Source organism: Trachypithecus francoisi, unplaced genomic scaffold (assembly GCF_009764315.1).
Source record: "Trachypithecus francoisi isolate TF-2019V2 unplaced genomic scaffold, Tfra_2.0 Lachesis_group12, whole genome shotgun sequence".
Taxonomy (NCBI): Eukaryota; Metazoa; Chordata; class Mammalia; order Primates; family Cercopithecidae; genus Trachypithecus; species Trachypithecus francoisi.
In genome coordinates, this window is record NW_022681457.1 from 100,204,543 (window position 1) to 100,218,201 (window position 13,659).

The 13,659-nt window shown below is 38.8% G+C and overlaps 1 protein-coding gene across 27 annotated transcripts in view; it reads right to left on the reverse strand.

Moving 5' to 3' along the window:
- The window catches only part of SRRM1 (serine and arginine repetitive matrix 1), a 30,458-nt gene that overhangs the window by 11,385 nt on the left and 5,414 nt on the right, over positions 1–13,659 (reverse strand). For 4 of the 27 annotated variants that reach the window (XM_033227775.1, XM_033227771.1, XM_033227791.1 and 1 more), the window contains 8 exons: positions 13,394–13,564; positions 12,334–12,449; positions 10,445–10,648; positions 9,442–9,636; positions 9,036–9,155; positions 6,938–7,212; positions 1,303–1,383; positions 709–795 (listed from right to left, as the gene is read on the reverse strand). In XM_033227775.1, coding sequence (XP_033083666.1) covers positions 709–795; positions 1,303–1,383; positions 6,938–7,212; positions 9,036–9,155; positions 9,442–9,636; positions 10,445–10,648; positions 12,334–12,449; positions 13,394–13,564 — 1,249 coding nt within the window. Of the gene's footprint in view, positions 1–708; positions 796–1,302; positions 1,384–6,937; positions 7,213–9,035; positions 9,156–9,441; positions 9,637–10,444; positions 10,649–12,333; positions 12,450–13,393 lie in introns of all 27 variants that reach the window. The other 23 variants (XM_033227773.1, XM_033227777.1, XM_033227794.1 and 20 more) reach the window with 12 other exon arrangements.

The following is a 13,659-nucleotide window of genomic DNA, read 5'->3' on the forward strand; positions in this document are numbered from 1 at the left end:
GGCCAGTCTAGATTTTTAATAGGGAAAGATGTTCTAAATATACTGTTAAGTTAAAAAGGGAGGCAACATATCTACAGTTGAGGTTCTGTGGGGTTCTTTCATTTTTCTGAATAAAATTTCTGAATAAAAGCTTTGGGAGGTTGGAAAAAGAATGATACTTTTCCAATTTTATACTTCTGTTTCACTATTGTATCCTAGGGACCTATTACCTTTTTTTTTTTTTTTGAGACAGAGTCTCACTCTGTCGCCCAGGCTGGAGTGCAGTGGCCGGATATCAGCTCACTGCAAGCTCCGCCTCCCGGGTTTACGCCATTCTCCTGCCTCAGCCTCCGGAGTAGCTGGGACTACAGGCGCCCGCCACCTCGCCCGGCTAGTTTTTTGTATTTTTTTAGTGGAGACAGGGTTTCACCGTGTTAGCCAGGATGGTCTCGATCTCCTGACCTCGTGATGAGCCCGTCTCGGCCTCCCAAAGTGCTGGGATTACAGGCTTGAGCCACCACGCCCGGCCAGGACCTATTACTTTTATAACAAAGTAACAGAAGATTAAATTTTGCAAAAGGACTTAAAACCAAAAAAAACAACCCTGCCTCCTCAGACAGATTTCTATGTAGGCAAGTAAGTACTCGTGCTGCACACATAGATGTTTATATACCAAATATTTTTTATTAGGAAATTCAGGTAGAAAAAAACTTTCATCACCATCCATACCAGATGAAGACTGCTGGTTTTGTCGTCTGTATTGGCGTCTCTGCTGCACGGAATCTGCTGCAGCCATTTTGCCACCTTTATCTTCTTCTGAAAGATGGATGCATTTAGAAAGTGTTTCTTTAGTTACGCATATAGAAAATTTGCAATTTGAATAGGAAAATAGTCTCTCAAACCTTCATTTGGTTGGAACAAAAATACAACTACTATATTTTTTTTAAAAGAGTTTAAAATGCCAATTCACATGCTGATTTAGACTATCTTCACCAAATACAATAAAATGTATTTAGGCATTTATTACAGGTCAGGTGGGTGCCAAGCATTTTATAAGCAGATACAGTTAACTGTCAAACACCTCTACTGCCCCTATTTCGGAGCTGAAAGAAGAAAGGCTCAGATAAGTTAATTAAAAGAGAAACAGTTAAATTCTAGAACAGGAGATTCCAACCAAGTCTGTCTGACTTCAGAGTCTTGGCTCTTATCCTATGCTTAATCTTCAAGCAGAAGGGGATGACCAAATGTGCAAAAAATCAAAATCAGCTTTAAGAAAAACAAAACAAAAACAAACAAAACACCACACAAAAACAACAAACTTACCCGATTCAGATAACTCTACTTTTCTAGGCTTCGGTGCTGGTGAAGGGGATTCTCTTTTCTCAGTACCTTTATGTTTTGTCACTAAAAAAGAATAAGAGTGGAAAAGAAGCTTATGTACAAAAAAAGGTCTAGACAAGATGCCTTTCAATTTTTAAAAATTTATTATTATTTTAAAATAAAGATGGGGTCTCACTATATTAGTCAGGCTAGTCTTGAACTCCTGACATCAAGCAATCCTCCTGCCTCAGCCTCCCAAAGTGTTGGGATTACAGGCATGAGCCACTGCACCCAGCCAAGATGCCGTCCTGCTATTACAAAAATGGGTGTGACTACTCTCAAAAAGAATTTATGAAGAATTTAAAAATTCCTGTAAGATCTTTTTGTCATATTCGAACACTATATGAAGTGAGGCAAGAATTTTTAACTGTTTAACGAAAAGCCTCAAGAAGTTCTACAATGATTTTCAAATCTTGAGATTCTCCCAAGAAAACCAACACTTAAAGGAAATTGGGAGCTGCTACTGAGTAGAAGAAGCTCAGTCAAGTAAACCTCTGTGTGCGACTTGCACTTCACAACCTAAAATACACACCCTCCACACCCACATACTCTCTCACACTCAACTTCAGAGAATTCATCAACATGAAAGCTTTTAAGCAACCACTATAGGTGGCTTCAGAAAAGTAAAAGATGATAAATGATTAAGAAATAAGATCTGATGGAACTTTCACAAAGATATTTGGTCTAGAAAAGAAGAATGGCTGCTCAACAGACTAAAGGTTCTTTATGTAGAGCATAATCTTCACAATAGCACAGGGGATTTAAGCTACCCATGAAAAAAAGCAGACCGCCACAAATGGTACAAATTATTAAATACGAAGACTCGAGAATTCTTTCCAAAGAGCTAGAAAGAAAAAAAGGCATTTCTATAGCTAAAGTAGTAGGAGAGTAGTGGGTATCCTCTGAATTATCCAACTGTCTTTTACCAATGACATATAAATATGGTAACTACCTTTGGTAAACCTGCTGTATCAGACATACTATTAACACAGTTGCTAGTATCACATCCCTTTCTCCCTGTTCCATTTCACAAAGAGGAAACCCGAGGCTTAAAAAGAAGCAACTTCACCTCAGTCACAAAGACAATTTAATTGAGCTAAGATGTGAATCCAAGAGTCTATTTTTAGGGCATGGGTTTTGATCTGACCAGCTATCTCTGCTTATAGTATCTATCCATTTCTACAACTAAGATTGTTAAGTATATGCACATATAAACATATACATACCATAGATTAACCTGAAACACCACTTGAGAACATCCCGATAAGAAATAAACCTACTGACAATTTGATCCCCTCGGGATCCTGATACCTGTTTTGTGTGATTAAAGCAATTATCATAGAATATTTTACTCAGAATGCAGATACATCTCATTTAACAGACATTCACATTCAGAATTCTGTAATGGTTTATTCCAAGGGGCAGTAATTAGAGAACCAGTGATCTAACACAGTAATTGCATCTTTGCTAAAGAAATCAAAATGAAGAATTTACTGGTATGCCTTTTCAATGAACAGACTTTTCTTCTTTTTTTTGAGACGGGAGTTTCGCTCTTGTTGCCCAGGCTGGAGTGCAATGGCACAATCTTGGCTCACTGCAACCTCCGCCTCCCGGGTTCAAGGGATTCTCCTGCCTCAGTCACCCGAGTAGCTGGCACACACCACCACGCCCGGCTAATTTTGTATTTTTAGTAGAGACAGGGTTTCTCCATGTTGGTTGGTTAGGCTGGTCTTGAACTCCCAACCTCAGGTGATCTGCCCACCTCGGCCTCCCAAAGTGCTGGGATTACAGGCGTGAGTCACCGCGCCCAGCGACTTTTCTTAAAATTTCTACGTAATAAGCCATTTAGACAAACCACTGGATTGGGTAAAGAATGGCTATCACTCAATTAGATATCAGGAATCATGACAGTGCAAATAGCAAACTATATTTCATACTTGTATTTTAACAAATCCAAAGAAATAAAATATTTTAAAATTGTTAACTATTTGAGGCTGTTTTTTTAAGTCCATATTTTTAAGTGTTACTTAATCCTCAATTTCTGAAAAGATATTATGGGCACCTAGTTAAAAAGTGCATGTCCAAGTTACCACCTCAAAGAACTGGGTTCCCAAACTTGCTTTGGAAGCTGATTGTTTGGACACATCTTCCCCTAAGAAACATTAAAAATGTGGTTATGCTTACCAGTTAGTTGGCAAAAGCCTACTCATTATATAATACCAGTGAATTGTAAGATTATTTACATTTTCCCCCAATGGAAATACACATCTGGAGTTGCATCCTGATTCAATTTCTCACTAATTACTTAGCTAAAGTAGTCTTTATTAATACATTTATATTAGCTGGGTGTGGTGGCATGCGCCTGTAATTCCAGCTACTCATGAGGCTGAGGCAGGAGAATCGCTTCAACCTGGGAGGCAGAGGTTGCAGTGAGCCGAGATCGCACCATTGCACTCCAGCCTGGGCGACAGAGCAAGACTCCGTCTCCAAAAAAAGAAAAATTTATACCATCAAACAAGGATCATTTATATACTCTTACTCTGGTTTCATACAATTGAATCAGCATTATTAATATTATAATAGCCCTTCAGATTTCTATTTTTCTAGATGAGACTTTATACCATTTACTTTTTGGTAATGTTGTTTTACTTTAAGTATTCAAGGGACAAAATCATTCTAGCATGAAGTCAGACATTGTAGAAGGCAACTTTAAAACCAGAATTTTAAATTTACTCCAACAGTCCTATTAATTATTAATCTTAGATCTGCCTAAAAGATCACTTATAAAGATAAGTTATTCTGTGACCAGCAATAGTAAAGTGACCATTAAGTGTCTAGAGAGCACAATTTATGTGGCCAAGCTAATCTAAATAAAATTACCACACCGCCACCACCAGTATCAATCATGTTAACATACTTCACTGACTGTGCCACTGATTTCAAAGCACTATTTTATGTACTACTAAGATAATGCCAATTTAACAAGATGTCAATAATTACAAATGTTTCCCCTAAGATCCCTTCAGATGATTGTATACTCTTTCAAATAATTAACCTGTAAGTTCCCCAAAACACTTTTCCTGCCTCCCTCCCACTCCATTTGCCCACTACCAAGAACAGAGCCCTAAGGCCCTGATTAGTGGCCACTACAGAAAATATAACTGTAGTATCTATTACATTTCAATGATGTTACTGTTCTAAGTAGCAGAAACTGCAAAGTAATTTCTGAAATTATACTACCAGACAGAGAAGCTAAACAATTTCAACCCTGCCCTCCACCTCTCACCTTTAGCAATCAAAGAGGAATTCTGGGATAGGAAAGCTGGGAAAAGTATTCATCATTTAACTGGGAATGGCAACTCAAGTTTTATTCCTAGCTGGCTGACCTTGACCAAGTCAACTAACCTGAAAATCTGTTTCTTGATGACAACTGTTAAGGTCTTTTCTAGCTCTGAAATTTCATCATAGAGGGCTAGGATCAGTTTAATATAAAAGGTTATGTCTGGGCCGGGTGTGGTGGCTCACACCTGTAATCTCAGGGGTTGGAAGCTGCAATGAGCTATGACCGGGTCACTGCACTCCAGCCCGGGTGACAGAGTGAGATGCTGGCTCTATTTTGGGGAGCAGGGAGGAGGTGGGGTAGAGGTTATTTCCAAGTAGCTCAAACCAATATTCAGCTCCAGTGATCACAAGGGAGACTCTGACTACGCTGCCTGTAGCGCCTCTCTTTGAGTAGGCTGTTTGGACATGGAAGCCCCGTCCCAAAACCCACAGAACTACTTATTTTCACCATGGCTTACTTCTTTCCTATGTACATATCCACTCTGTCTTGTTTGCAAAAAGTATACGCCAAAACACAAGAAATTAGTATCTGTGCGGATGCTTTTTAAAAGGTACCTAATAATTCTTAACAATCAACCTATTTTAACAGATTGGTCCCTCTGTTCAGGTACTTTTGCAACTCTTTGGCTACATGATACAAACAGAAAAAAATCATCACTTGATGTGTTTTTGCAAAGTAACAGGTGGAAACACGTTTTTTTCCCCAGAGAGCTTTGTGGCTCCAGACAAAGAATAAATATTCAGAAGTACAAACTTCACAGGAAAAGACAAAATAGGTCAGGGCCATGGGCATCAGATTTGGACATGGTAACTAAAAATGGACTGAAATTTTCCCAATGCTGAAAAGCAGTATGGTACGTGAGGTTATGAAAACAGTGATCCTGAAGCCCCTCTCTCAAACTGAGGACTGAACCTGGAACAGTTACAGGCTTCTCTACTTTCACTAGCTGCTCGTATAAGGGGCCAACAAAAATGTCCGTGTCTTATTTAATCAATGTATCACTACAATAAAAATGTCACAATTTAGAAAACATTACTTTTTAAAGACTACCATAAACTGCTGGTCACCCTTTCACTCTGTCAGCTTATCTATGCCTCACTGTCACAAATACAAAAAAGGAAAGCAAAATTTGCCTTCCTAGGTATCACCACATTGCATCATTGGGGAGTGAAGAGAGAAGGCAGCAGGGTGAATAATTAGCAATGCCGGTCTCATCAAGCTCATTAAAATGTATAATGAAAATTTTGTCCATCCCCATTTCTTTGTTTCTAACCTGAAATTTTTTCTCTTTTTTTTAAGAGTCAAGATCTCGCTATGGTGCTGAGGCCAGCCTTGAGCTTCTGGGCTCAAGTGATCTTCCTGCCTCAGCCTTCTGAGTAGCTGGGACTACAGGCTCATGTCACCACACCTGGCTCTAACCTGAAATTTTCAATATGATCATAATAACCCCAGTATGTGTTAACCTACAGATTGCTCCTTAAAATTCAATTGCTATAGCAGCTTTTAAGATCCTCCCCATCCCTTACTACTCACCTTTTAGGCTGTATCATTCCAGCCCTAAGCTCCAGAGAGCCTGGTTCAAATGGACACTAGTTTTTTCCATGCGTATTTAATGCTCACAGAACAAACCCCAATAGACCACAACCTTCACTCAGACTAACACAGCATTCTACTTGCCTGGCAGGATCACAGATCATAAATTCCTCAGAAATCAATCTGCAGAATAAAGCAAGGACAACACTCAGAAGAACCCTGCCTAGAGCCTAAATTAAAAAAACAAATCAGCTTTTAAGAGGACACCATGTCCTTTGCTTGGGAGCGCAACGCAGCCAAGAAAGAACTAAAAGAGAATATGAAGTCCTCTTACTTAAGATATCACACCAAAAATCTTCAGGAGAAAAAAAAGTTAACTGGCCTCAGAGTAATAAAATGATCCCTTATCATGCCAACGCAAACTTCGATATGTTACCCCAACTCAAACAGCCCACGGCTGGTAAAAGATTTATCCACCTGCGCAATGCCAGAGGGCATTGCTAAAAACAAAACGCTTTTACACATAAAAAAGCCCCAAGATTTTAAAGCAGGAAAGAGGTAGGCCTATAAGCAAACTTACAGAGTATCAGATACAAATATTATCTAGCTATTTTATACTTTGAGAGTAAGCAGGGGCAGGAACTGACTATGCTTTGTAGTCAAAGAAAGACAGAACATGTTTCGTATGTGTTTGATTTTTACCTTTACCTGAAGTTCTCCCTGGAGACACGGAAACACGACTTTTTCTTGTACGGTTTGACTGCTGGGGTGTTGGGGAATGCCGAGTTTTGGGTGGTGGAGTTGCAGGAGGTGATGGCCTGTGCCTTCGCCGTGGAGGACTTGCTGAAGGAGATAACCTACGAGTTTTCCGAGGGGGGCTGGATGTCCTCTTGGGAGGCTTCTTTGGTGGTGACCGTGAACGAGATGAAGAGGATGATGAGCTACTCCCAGACAAGGATGCTGACGAACGTCTTCTTCTGTGGAATAAAGTATTCATATTCACTAATTGCACACTTATAAAGAACGGCCTTACAGGTATGAACAGTTTACACAAAAATACAGCTATTTTAATCCAACTTTTGAGTTTATGTAGCTAAGCACATAAATGAGTCCAAAAGAATGGGGAAAAAAACCATAACCTAGGCCAGGAAACAGCTAGTTCTGAGACTAAATATAAACAACTTAATCTGATAAATGCTTCTGTCTGTGTTCTCTCTCCAGTTATAAAACTTGTCAGGTTGAATGCTATAATAAAATATCTAGTCCTTCTGCCTTAGGAATGGTATTGGTGTTTTGGAGTTTGCATACAAAATTTGGGGGCAAGGTATTTTTCATTTAATAACACAATGTTGAGAAACCTTCAGGTTGCATTTTTTAAAAAGGTGTGCAAAACTAAGAATTCATTTAGCTACATAAACTTAGAAGCAGGGGCCTCTCGAATTCTGCGGCAAAATTTGTGTTAAGTTCTGTTGCAATTATGTGTACCTGCAGAATTCACCTTTGGCGGAAGAATTCCTGAGAACCTGAAAAAAAGAAACCCTACCTTAAGTGTGAGATAAAAACTGGCTGAAAGGGAATCTTAAACAATCTGTAAAATATTGACTGCTAAATGGCTGAGTAAGCACAATTTAAACATGCTGTTTGCAAAACTCCGGTATAAGAAATAGCTGTTTCCACTAATCTCGTACTAGGAAGCACCAACATTACTATTCTCCTAAAGGGGAATTAGAAAAGTGTGATGCCTGAAAACTGACTGACCATTTACCTCACTAATCTTCTCTATGCACAGTAACACATCAATTCTTTACAACAGTGGTAATAGTTCAATATATCTTGACAACCCCTCCCCAAAGAGAATTTTCAAACATATGGGACTCTGAAACACCTGACTGCAGAAACAAAGTAACTTTATAAAGCTTACTTGATTTTTCCCCTCTTTATTTCCAAATTGATTTGGTTCCCTGAAAAGAACTTTAAAAGATTCAAACAAAAAATTCTGTCCAAAATAAAACTGGAAGCTTAATCATTGGCATTTCTTCCAAAGCCAGGTGAAATGTATTGCAAGAAGGCACAAAAACTCTGCTACCAGTGCACTAGGACTCTACTTTGGGTAGATTTAGCCACTACCTTTTGTTTAAAGTGATATATCCAAGATTGAAATATTTTATCATATGCTCATTTTAGAATGATTTAAGAAAAAGAACACTGGTACAGTCGGGGTTTTCAAAAATAGACACGAAACTAGTAATAACAATTATATCTATGGAATACAGATATATTCCCCCGGGATTATGGAAACCTTCCAAGTTATGCTATTTCTGTCTGAATTACTTATAAGCCTCATTACTTCTACAATGAGAATTTTCTGAGAATTTTACAAAAAATTCATAAACAGTATTTTTCTCAAAGTATAATAGCAAATGAATTACTTTAATACTGGCAAAAGGAGCCTACTGGCCCTATCATCAGCTACTTTTCAGAAGCCAGTTAAAAGCCAAAGAGAAGACGGGCAATTCCCTTACTTAGTAGGATTTCTTGGTGAACTCTAGAAGGGTAAAAGTTAACAGAAAAGGTATCAATAAGATGATTAATTTCTCGTTTACTTTCCAACACCAGACTAGACATTTTTCATAACAAGGACAATTGCATTACACTTCAAATGAAACAGATTCTTTAGAAGACATTGTCTAGTATCACCTATGAGTTCTTTCTTCCAGGGGACACTAATTTAGATTATCCTAAAAGAAAGATTATCCAGAAGTGTCAAACACTTGACACTTCCAAATTTTAAAAATCTTACCGTCTTACTGGCGATCTACTCCTTCTATGCCTTGGTGGAGGAGGCATTCTTCTTGGTGGAGTTCTTCTTCGAGGAGATGGCCGCCTTCTTGGGCTTGGCCGCCTTCTAGGTGAATACGATCTGCCATAACAAACAGAATTAGGTCCTGAATAAACCAGGAGTGAGGAATTTCTTGGCTTAGTTTTCTCAATGGCTACATCTAAAAAATAAATTTCAAGGATCACAATTTTCCATTTATGTAGACACTTTTATGGTATGCAGAAAAGTGTCCTCAAATTCTCTGTGTACGTTCAAAAAATATTTGTACTAAACATCTTCTACTGCTTTGAAATTATTTATCTAATTGTACCCAGTAGAGTAGCATATAAAACCTAAGATCTTTGTTGATCTTAAAGCTACAACTCACCTTGATCGGGATCTATGGCGCCGTCTAGGTCGAGTGTGAGAAGGAGAGCGGGACCGCGTCCGGGATCTTGATTTGGAGCGTGATCGAGATCGTGGTCGGGCCTTCTCCTTCTCCTTTTCTTTTTTGGAATTTTTTTCTGGAGAAGGTTCTTTAGGCTCTGGTATAGGTTCAGGTTTGGGAACTTTCAGAATGTCACTGTGGAAACAAAAGCTTTTTTTTTTCTTTTGCCTTCTTGTACTCAGACTTCTAAATCATTATACAATGATGTAATAAATTATTTCTAAACCTTTTCAAAATTTACAGACTTGTCTCTAGCTCCAAACGATATATACATACCTATCAGTGAAACCCAGTGAGCAACTAATAATTCTAACCACGTACATTTTCTTTTCTTCTGAGACAGGGTCTCACTCTTATCACTCAGGCTGGAGTATACTGGTTTGATCTTGGCTCACTGCAGCTTCAACCTCTCAGGCTCAAGTGATCCTCCCACCTCAGCCTCCTGAGTAGCTGGGACTATACGCATCTGGGACTATAGGCATGTGCCACCATGCCCGGCTAATCCGCTAATCCGTGTGTGTGTGTATATATATATTTTTAGTCCAGAGTTTCACCATGTTGCCCTAGGCTGGTCTCTAACTCCTGAGCTCAAGCGATCCACCCACCTCAGCCTCCCCAAGTGCTGAGATAACAGGCATGAGCCCCTGCATCTGGCAACCACATACATTTCTTAAAAGTGCGAAGTTGTCCACAATACATTGAGGAAAAAAAGCAAGTTACAATACATAAAATACCTGAAACAATATAACCAAAAGATAGTAATGGTCACCCTTTGGGGCATTTTCTTTGAATATACTCTCCTAAACAATTTCTTTTCAACAAACTAATTTTATAATTTAAAAAATCTAAAAGGAGAATAAGTAGTTTAACTCAGATGTCATTATTTGCAGTCATTATTAATCTAAAATTGTGATTATTTATAAATGAATTTTTATGTACTTGCCTAGTAGAAGTAGCCTCTTGTACTGAAGGTTCTTTTACTTTCACTGAAGGTTCTGGGAGCTCTGGAGTTTTTTCCTTCTTTTCTGGAGCAGGGGAAGGACTCCGGCTCTTGGTTCTGTGACGGGGAGATCGAGAATGACTGCGCTTTCTCTCTCTCCTGACAGGGGAAGATCGTCTTCTAGGGGAAGGAGATCTGGATTTGCGTCTAGGATGAAAGCAATTTTTTTTCAGGTTTTTAAATAACATGGATTGGAAGAGAGGAGTCAAAGGGAGAAGTGAGGATTAATCTTTAGTTACACTACTATTGTTTATATCTGAGATGTTTCCCTACGGAAATAAGACATCCTAATCTCACCTACTTGATAGGGAAGAGAAAGACAAGCAAATGAAAGATAACACTCTGGAGTATATCAGTTATAAGGGAGGAAAGCACTGACTTGGGACTCTAGACTTAGGTTCTTTATCATTCCCAGAGATCAAAAGACCAACTTTTCTTTCTTTTTTTTTTTTTGAGACGGAGTCTCGCTCTGTCGGCCAGGCTGGAGTGCAGCGGCCGGATCTCAGCTCACTGCAATCTCCGCCTCCCGGGTTTACGCCATTCTCCTGCCTCAGCCTCCTGAGTAGCTGGGACTACAAGCGACCGCCACCTCGCCCGGCTAGTTTTTTTGTATTTTTTAGTAGAGACGGGGTTTCACCGTGTTAGCCAGGATGGTCTCGATCTCCTGACCTTGTGATCCGCCCGTCTCGGCCTCCCAAAGTGCTGGGATTACAGGCTTGAGCCACCGCGCCCGGCCTAAGACCAACTTTTCAGAGGCAAAGAGGATGCTTTAAAACCAACGATAATCTCTGACAACAAATCAAACTCCCAAACATGTTAACATTTAGATGCGGACAGATTACAATGCATGGATTCCTCAGATTACATACTGAGGAAGAGCCTCAGTATGCCAGAAAAATGACTAGTACTATTAAAGCAACATGTTCTTCAGAAAAGAGAAATATATCAAACATGAAGATAGCTTTTTTGGAAGAGAAGCCCTCTTTCTGTTTAATAGTAGCCTGCCTAACTCAAAGGTTTTTTTTCTTATTCACACAGAAGGAAAATGGCAGACATACTTCATCAATAGTCAAGTAGTTATCACCATGACGATTTGTGCTTAGCTCTGTAAGTATTACTTCCACAAGGAGATTTTAATATCAAATATATAAATGAAAGGGACAAAGAAATTACCTATTCTCTTTACTAATTCCAGCAGATATTTATGAAAGAAATAAGCAGAACCCTAAAAATAAAAAGCCTAATGGAGTTCTCACCTTTTACCACAAATATAGAAGCTGAGTCGTGGATTTAAAAATGTGAACCTAACAACAGTCTCATTGGAAGGAAGAAGAAAACAAATAAATGATCTGAAGTTTGGGTTCAGTACAACCATCTAAGAAAAGCAGAACAGGGAATTAGGTAAGTATTACATGAATGGCTAATGAGGACAGGTTTCGAGTACAAATTTCTTTTTAGAAGAAAGGAAATGGAAAGAAAAAATGAGTCATAGTACATTTTAAAAAACCCAAATTAACTGTTATGAACTAAAGCAATATGGAAGAAAAGTTTAAAGTTTTGATTTAGGAATTTAGAGTTGGACAACTCATCAAGATGTGCGAGACACTGATGGTTAAATTATCTGTCTCAAACAAAAGATGACAGATTTCTTCAGTCCAGAGGCAAGTCATAGCTCATCATGAAAACTGCATGATGGAAGAAATTCCTTGAATAGCATTGTTAGATTCCTTTTTAACTAGGGAAGTTTCTACACACAGAATTTCTCAAGACCTAAAGTACCTGTCAAACATCAGTACCTGTCAAACATCAGTTATGCATCTATTGTATGATACCTTCTTGGGCTACGAGACCTCTCCCTTTTTTCTCTGCTGCTTTCTTTTTCTTCCTTATCCCTTTTATCTTTGTCTTCATCTTGCTTTTTCATAGATGCCAATTTTTCTTGTTCAATCTGCAAAGACCAGGTTTTCAGAGTACACATAGTTGAACATTTGAGAACAACAAACTGAAGACTACTTTCCACATGTGTTAAACACCAATGCTATTAACTATCATTTCATCAGCCTCTTCTTTTGAACCAGACTGTTCTTTCTTCACCCACACTACAGACACACATTAAGATTGGTATTTTCGCCACTCATTTACAAATAAAAATTCACTGAAAGTTAATCTCTAAGATCTGAACTAAAGAGATGTTTTTAAGCTTACTTCAAGAAAAAAAAAAATCAAAAATCACTTTCACATTGACCTTATTCTTTCTGGGAGCTCATCTGTACTGCCCACGTTAAGAGTTTATGCTGGCCTGGCACGGTGGCTCACATCTATAAACCCAGCACTTTGGGAGGCCGAGGGTGGGCAGATCACTTGAGGTCAGGAGTTTGAGACAAGTCTGGTCAATATGGCAAAATCTTGTCTCTACCAAAAATACAAAAATGAGTCCGGTGTGGTGGTGTGCACCTGTAATCCCAGTTACTCAGGAGACTGAGGCACAAGAATTGCTTGAACTCAGGAGACGAAAGCTGCAGTGTGCAGAGATCACATCACGGCACTCTAGCCTGGGTGACAGAGTGAAACTGTATCTCAAAAAAACAACAAAAACAACAAACCAAAAACTCCTATGCTTACCTTTCAGTGTTAAATTCATATTTCTTTTAAGCTACATAAACTCATATATGAAGACTTTGTAAAAATCTAGCAAATCACCGGACTGGGAAAATGACATTCTAAGCTCAATGTTTGGTTGGAGGGAGGAGCAGTGAACCAAAATTGAATGTTCCAATACAGTACAGCAAAGTAAAACAACATGAAGATCCTAACTGGATCATGTACAATTTGTGTCTCAGCAGCCTGGCCAATACTCTCAAATCAACATTACAGAAAAGAAACGGTTATTACCTGTCTTTGTTTTATTTCTTCTTTCTTCAGTTCTAGGAAAGCAGAAGGGATTCCCGCGATGTTTTCTTGTGCACTTAGCAGCAGGGGCCACAGTTCTCCCATAAATTCTCGAGCATTTTTTCCATTCAAAAATCCAGTCAGGTTGATTTGCATCATTTTGGAGTCTGGATTCTGCAAAAAGACATGACAGGAAGAAAAACAGGTTACTTCAAAACCAACCAACCAACAAACCAACCAACCTAAAACTCATTTAAATTAGTATTTTT